Source organism: Hevea brasiliensis, chromosome 14 (genome assembly GCF_030052815.1).
Source record: "Hevea brasiliensis isolate MT/VB/25A 57/8 chromosome 14, ASM3005281v1, whole genome shotgun sequence".
In the NCBI taxonomy this organism is placed as follows: domain Eukaryota; kingdom Viridiplantae; phylum Streptophyta; class Magnoliopsida; order Malpighiales; family Euphorbiaceae; genus Hevea; species Hevea brasiliensis.
Window position 1 is genome coordinate 20336137 of NC_079506.1, and position 8080 is coordinate 20344216.

General features: G+C 29.8%; 1 protein-coding gene across 1 annotated transcript; it reads left to right on the top strand.

Moving 5' to 3' along the window:
• The first annotated feature begins 204 nt into the window (after window positions 1–204).
• LOC131172872 (ankyrin repeat-containing protein At2g01680-like) lies at window positions 205–2800 on the top strand. Its single transcript, XM_058134410.1, has 3 exons — window positions 205–469; window positions 2046–2467; window positions 2672–2800. The coding sequence occupies exons 1-3, from the start codon at window positions 205–207 to the stop codon at window positions 2798–2800; spliced, it is 816 nt and encodes a 271-aa protein (XP_057990393.1).
• The last annotated feature ends 5280 nt before the right edge of the window (window positions 2801–8080 follow it).

The following is an 8080-nucleotide window of genomic DNA, read 5'->3' on the forward strand; positions in this document are numbered from 1 at the left end:
ACGAAAGAATCCATTGAATTTGTGGAACTAGTTATCAGCAAATGTTCATCACTGCTAGCTGAGCCCAACATCAAAGGCGAAACTCCGCTGCACATTGCGGCAAGGTTCGGGCACAAAAGTATAGTCGAATTTCTTATTCAAAGCATCAAGAAGGCTCAAAGCGAAGACCATGAGAGAGGCGCAGAGGCGTCAACAAGTGATTAGATGCTGAAGAAGACAAGCACAAATGAAGACACAGCCTTACACGAGGCTGTGAGAAATAATCATCCTCAAGTGGTGGAAATATTGATTAGAGAAAAGCCTGAATTTGCAAACATGGCTAATGCCGCTGGAGAAAGCCCGCTTTACTTGGCAGCGTTGCTAGAGTACAAAAGCATTGCTGTTGAGATATTGAATCCCTCATCAGTGGCATACACCGGTCCCAACGGTAGAACAGCTTTGCATGAAGCTGTGATAAGTAAAGATAAAGGTACACTTCATTTCCGCCAGGTTGAGAAATACCTAAAAATCTTTCTTTCTTCCCTCTTTTTTATTTTAATTTAAGTCGATTAATCCCATTAACTACACAAATTTCATCAATTAAATTCAATGATAAGAATTTATATATGCATGAATATAAAATAAAATTATTTTATTTATTTAATTTTCACTCAAATTTAAAATATTATATATAATTTTATATATGAACGAATATTTAATATTATTGAATTAAAAAGATTTTTATCTACTCATTAATTAAAGAAGAGAAAATTTCTACTTAGTCCTGGATTTTATAATGAATAACATTTTTGAGTTTGTGTTTTAAAAATTAAATTATTTAGTCTTTTAATTTTGCTTTTGTAGTACATTTAGGTCTCTCTATCCATTTTTGCATAATATTAAGATAATTTACTATTTAATTCTTTGGTATTGCAATTATTTACAATTTTATCTTCTAATTTTACAATTATTTACAATTTCATCCCTCATTTCCATCTCTCTCCCTTCCCCCTCCTCTCTCTCTCTCTCTCTCTCTCTCTCTCTCTCTCTCTCTCTCTCTCTCACACACACACACACGCACACACATTTATGTCTCTGCCTCTCTCCTTCATTTTTGTCTGTCTCTTCCTCTCTCAATATATATCTCTCTCATTTCTATCTCTCTCCCATCTATATATATATATATATATATCTCTCTCTCCCTTATTTCTCTCTTTCCCCTCCTCTCTCCTTTATTCATCTCTTCCTTTTCTTAGTTCTTCTCTCTTTCTCTCTGTGTTTCTCTCTCTATCTCCTTTGTTGTTTGTCTATCTCCTTTGTGCAAGTATAAAGATAGAGAGGAAAAAACAAGGAAGAGAGGGAGAGTAGAGCCATAAATGAGAGAGAGAGTGGAAAGAGATAGAGAGAGGAAAGAGAAAAAACGGGGTAGATAGAGAGAGGGTGAGAGAGATGAAGAAATGAAATTGATGAATGAAATTGTAAATAATTGTAATATCCAAAGATTAAATAGTAATTTATCTTAAATGCTAACAATTAAAATGGATGGGAGGACCTTAAGTGTATGATAGAAGCAAAATTAGAAAATTAAATAGTTTAATTTTTAAAATATAGGGACTCAAGTGTTATTAATTGTAAAAAATTGGGGTTAAATAATAAATTTTCCTTTGAAGAAACCTAAACAGCACTAAGCCTGCAGGGAACAAAGCCCCTCCAATTTTTATTTCACCAAAATCTCACGCACAAAGAGTTTTGGTTTTTTAGAAGTATATGGTTGTAAATAAATCCAGTTATTTGAATTCAACTTAAAAATTTTTGAGTGGAGCTTAAATTTTTTTAGTGGAACAAGTAACTTGCAGAATCGAGTTTAAGGATCATAATAATCGATTTGAGTGTTGCACGGTCCGATATGTTAGCCATTATTAAGTTGAAATTTATTTCAAGTTTATTGCAGATTTGATAGGAAAAATACTGAAAAAAAAACAGTAGTCTGACCAAAGAACAAGACAAAGGAGGATGGACTCCGCTGCATTATGCTTCCTACTTCAATCTTCTTCAAATTGTGGAAGTGTTATTACTAAATGATGGTAAATCTGCTGCCTATATTGGCGACAAAAGCGGAAAAACACCTCTTCATATAGCGATTTTCCACGGCAAAAGCCATTTAAAGGTGGCGGAAAAAATTATGGCAGGCTGTCCAGATTGCTGCGACCTGGTTGACAATAGGGGCCGAAATGTTCTCCATTTTGCTGTGCAGAGCAAGAGTTCTGAAGGAGTGAAAACTATTATTGAAAAACCTTCCCTGGCTAACCTAATAAATCAGAAAGATAAAAAGGGAAACACTCCGGTCCATCTGCTTGCTACTTATGGCTTTGAAGAGTATTGTCTTGCAGAGCACCACCTGGTTGATAAAAAGGCCATCAACAATGAAAATTTAGCCGCTCTGGACGTAGTGGTAAAAACAAAGGATGAAAGCGATGAGCCATTTCTGGTACGCCGACTTAATTTAATGCCTTTACATCATCCCACAAACTGTAGGCATTGTTATTATTATTATTATTTTCAATTGAGCTTTGATTGAAATTTTAACTTTAAATCTCATAGAAAACACTGTGCCAAAATGAAAAATTATTCATTTCTATTGGTAAGCATTGATTTGTTTTGGAACAACACAGTTAATGAATTCATGTTGCAGGGACGGACAAAAAGAAAACTAAAGAAGGTTGGATATAAACCAGGTCGGCCTTCAATTATCCAGCTCGCAGAACGTGATGACATGTCAAGACTCGACAATGAGTTAATCATTGAACTTGAGAAAACGTGATAATGCCAAGAATTACCAATGAGTTGCGTTCTGCAATCATGAAAGCGAGTAAGTACCATCAGATAGTAGCCACCCTCAAAGTAGCAGTAACTTTTGCGGCAGGTTTCACCTTACCTGGCGGTTGCAGTGATCATGATGGCCCTGACAAAGGAACAGCAAATTTAACGGGAAAATCAGCCTTCACAATTTTCCTTGTAACCGATGAAAAATTATTAGGTGAACTGGATGCACATCACAATTATATGAGATTTATTTTCTATATCATAGAGGACTCACTTCTGTTGTGTTTATCCACTTCTTAATGACATTGATGCAAGCCGAGGGAAAGTACTAAAATCTATTTTTTGCGGCCGGTGGCTTGACTTTTTTTTTTTTTTGAATAACCGGTGGCTTGACTTTAGTTGCTTTGGCATTAATGGTGACCGCATTAGTGGCAGGTTTGTATATATGCAGTGATGCCACATCCTCCTCTTATCAGGTGCGCTAATTATTAGATATACAGAGAGTACTAAAAATAGTACTCCTTCTTTCATAAAAAAGTAAATTTTTTTTATAATATAAAAAATAAATTTCACATAATTATAATAAATAATTCATTTACACCGATTATACCTAATAATTTCTCTATCAGTTGTTGTGACTGTCATTTGTCTCGTCGGAAGTTTTTTCGCCGTTTTATTTTGTTGCGGGCTAGTCAATTCTTGGACTGATGGACAAATAGAGAATGGTATGTAATGGGAATAAATTGTAAAATTAATGTGGAAATTAATGTTATTATATTCAAATTTTATGAATGCATGCTTTAACATTTTTTTATTAGGATTTTGACCGAATTGTTTTCCCAAATAGTTGTATTTTTTTTCTTTAAGAATTTACCATGAAAAGCTTTGCAGTGAATGTTAGCATTAGTCTAACACCTGTTTGATATTTCTGTTGGAACTGCTATTGAAAAAATTATTTTTTTAAATATACTAGTTAGAGAGTATTAAAAAATAATTTAAAATTAAATTTGATAAGTTTTAATCATAAAAATACTAAAAAAGCAAAATAGTTTTTTTCAAATTGATTTTTTTAACATCTAAAATAATGATTTTATTCAAAAAAGTAGTTTGAATCATGCAAACTCAGTGTCAAACAGACATTAATTATTTAATCCTTAATTAGTGTTAAGATTTTTTTTTTAACTATTTTTACTTAATTAGGATTGACCGGAGAAAAAAAATTAAAATGTGCATGTATTTATTGAATGTGTAACAATGAGGTGCTAATTTGGAAAAATAGACACGGCATACTAGTAGCATGCTCACACATTAGATTTATATTATTAATAATTTATTTTATTTTGTTTTTTATTTATAAAAATAATTATAATGACAGAGATATTTTTATTAATTTTAAATATTATTATGATCATAAAATATTTGAAAATTATGAAATGAGTAGTAATATTAATTAAACTATTATTAAATTTTGTAATTTCTATTAGGTTGAATTGTAAATTATATTAAATTATTTACATATATAGTTTATAATTTTGCATGTGATGATTTTTTTTTTTTATGTTAAATATATACATACATGTGTGTTGTGAAATTTTGTGTAAATATTATTTACATTTTCAAAGTACTATCATTATAGTCAATATTTTCAAATGTTTATGAATATTTTTTGTTTTTAGATTAAGGAAACACGCCAGGTCATCTTACTGATATATTTTAGAACCGAACCGAATCGAAATAAAATAAAAATTGAATTTAACATAACCGCTTTATTTCGGTTCGATTCGGTTCAAATCGATCGGTTTTGAATTTTACTTATTTTTTAATTTAGATTTGATTTTCAAGTTATTTGGTTTGATTTTAGCCTTAGTTTGAACCTAATAACCATTAATCAATAAAATTAAGCAATATATATATATATATATATATATATATATATATATATATATATATATATATAATTCATAAATTCCCCATAAAAAAAAATTAATTCAAAAATAAAAAATACTATTCGGTTTGGTTGGTTCAAACCGATTTTTTTTCTCCAAAACCGAACTGAACTAAAATAACCGAAAATTTTAAAATACAAAATCGAACCGAATTATATAAAAAATTGAATCGAATTATCGAATTAAAGCAGTTTAGTTCAATTTTTCTATTTAAACTAAATAATACTCATCCCTATATGCTATTCGCTTTATTATGTTTTTAAATAAAAGGAATAAAGTGATCTTTTAATAAAAAAAAAAAAACTACTCCCATCCCATAGATGTCCGCCGAACGACCCACAAAATATATTTTATAATATTATGTATAATATATTTTTATATAAAATATATTTTATATTTATTAATTGTAAAAGTGACATTATTAATTTTCTATTAATTGTGAGAATATTTCATTGGCTGTGCGGGCAATATATCAACTATTTCATTATGCTTACCGTGGATTATTGTGGTGATATTAAGAATATATGTTTATATATAAACATGATATACTTAGTATTTTTATATTAGTGATTATATTTTAAAAATATTTTATTTATATTAAATGGATAAACAATGAAAGGAGAACTCGAAAAAAGAAAAAAAATATTATAATAAATTTAGACTTTAATAAAATACCTAATATGTTGTTAAAAATTTAAAAATATATTGATAATAAGAATTACTAATAAGTACTTACTGACATGTTTATACTCGGTAACTTACAATATTTAACAACACTTTAATACTAAGTTGCAATACTATTATACATGATATTGTACATATTATATATTGATAATAAGAATTACTAACAAGTATTTACTGACATGTTTGAACTCCGTAACTTACAATATTTAACAACATTTTAATACTAATTTGCAATGCTATTATACATGATATTGTACATATTATCTATTAGTTTATATGATATCTTGGTATCTAAATATATTACCTTGATATTATTCATTACTTTAACAGAATATACAAAATGATGTTAAAAAAGTGTTATTAAATCCTAGATTTGTTGTAGTAAAAGATATCTTGTCAAAGCAAATTAAATTTCTATATTAAAATAATAAAAGATATTTTTATAATATTATATTGATTAAAATATTTTAAAATTATTATTCTTAATTTTCTTTTAATTCAAGAAAACAAATAAACATAGAAAAAGACTCATCTTATTTCAATAAATATAAATGAAAATAAAAATAAAGAGCTTCTTTTGCAATAACCTGAATTTTTTTCAAATATAAATTTTATATTTTTATACATTATTCAAATATTATTTAATATTATCAAGCTAAATTATAATTTTTGTAATACTTTCATTTATATATTTCTAATATTATTCTTAAACAAATTTTGTAAAATTATTTTAAAGTTTCAATTTTAAATTTAAATGATTAGTTCTAAAGTTTAACATTATATTAAGCATTAAAGTATTAATATTATCATGCTCTTATTTATACTTATATTTTTAATTATACTTGGTTAAATGAAATGATTTAAATATTTAGTACTAGTGTTTAAGTTATTAATTATTTATATTTTAAGAAAACTCAATTGAGTTCTATTTAATTGTTGTTTTTATTGGATTTGGTGATAACAATAATAATAATAATAATAATAATAATAATAATAATAATAATAATAATAATAACAACAAGGGTACATTGATGGGATGTTTTTCAACTAGAAAAAAATAAGAGAAGAACAAGCGGGATCTTCTCATCCTCCCCCCCCCCCCCCTATGGTAATACATGATGGCAGGCTGTAGAGAGAGAGAGGAAAATGGGTTTCTAACTTTGAATGCTCATATTCGGCTATCTTGATGTCCGATCGGAGTGATTTCATCGGCTATGGACTCCTAGTAGAAAGCTCTTTTAGATGAGACTAACCTCACCGAATTTTGTGGTCGTTTTCGGTGCCAACAAGGAGAGAGAAATTTGGAATTTCGCAACTTTTTGGTAAGATTTCCAGTAAGATTTTCGGCGATCGGACTGTCGAATTGGCAATCCGAGACCACCATGATGAAACCTTCAAGATGAGACTAGCTTTGCTCCGATCGAACAACGTTTGAAAAAGACGATCATCAAACGGCCCAAATAAATTTGTAAGATTTTTGGGCCTTTTCAATTCTCAAAAATTAAAAATAATTTTATGATAATGTTTTAGCTTAATTTAGGTGCGGTTAGATCATTGGTAGCTCACCGGCCTCGGGACTGAGTTTTTGACCCAGTCCAAGTGTCCGGTGGGCTGTCTCAGAAAGGGGTCATGTTTACAATTGATCCTAGTGTTTTTAGACATTCTGGATACGTTCCAGGTGTCAGATTTGGCATAGGTAAACCCAAACTCCAAGTTGTTCATTTTTGCCTAATACCTAATTTAGAATAAAATTCATAAAATATTCATGGTTGATTAGAAAATTATGATTCTTGTTGTAATAGATTTATAACCTTGTTAAGGACCATGAAATGAAATTTTAGAATTTTTAGAGCTTGTTTGAGTTATTTTTGAAGAATGTTAGCTTTATGGACTAAAATGTAATTTTTTTTTAATTTTGTGAGAATTGCCTAGTTTGGAGGGCCTAGGAGGGGACATGTGATGTTGATGGGATATAGATGTGGGAATTGTGATTTAGAGGTGTTATTTGAAATATCTTGTAGGTTGGATAGCTCTCAGGTACAGAAGAAACACTGCCGAATTTTTGGCAAGACTTAGGATGTTATTTGATTCTTTAAAATTTCACTTTAAGTAACTATTGATAAATTTGTGATATAATTTTAAGGTGAGCCAGGTCAGCCTTCCTCCTCCGCCCAACCACCGTAATGACTTTTGTTTAATTAGTGAGTAGATATTGATTTTACTTATAATTTCAATATTATTATGTATTCAAGGCATGTCCATGCATCACTCATAGATATATATGCATAGTTATTTGCTAGGCATACCTTGTATTGCATTTATATTGATGTCATTGCTGTGATTGTTGCTTTATGGTGATCTAGAGTTGCGTGTATGAGTTGGTGTGCATATGGTATGTGTATGGATATGGGTAGCACAGGTAGATGCGGCTGGAGCTTGACTCACTGGGACTAGATCCTTATTATGAATAAGTTAGGGTAGGCATGGCTCGAGTTGATCTCACTGGCCCCCACATTTGGATATTAAGAGAAAATCTAACTTTGAGTTGATCTCGCTGGCAGAGGTTAGAATTAAGAGAGCTGTACAAGGGATTAGCTCCCATATATATATGTGCAAGTATGGATTTGACACACGGGTGTGTGAGTGCT

Excerpts from the sequence above, each read along its gene's own strand:
- LOC131172872 (XM_058134410.1), top strand. The coding sequence starts at position 205 with ATGCTGAAGAAGACAAGCACAAATGAAGACACAGCCTTACACGAGGCT. Across the intron at positions 470-2,045 it reads TGTGATAAGTAAAGATAAAG|TGTTATTACTAAATGATGGT; the intron begins GTACACTTCATT and ends AAATTGTGGAAG. Across the intron at positions 2,468-2,671 it reads AAAGCGATGAGCCATTTCTG|GGACGGACAAAAAGAAAACT; the intron begins GTACGCCGACTT and ends TTCATGTTGCAG.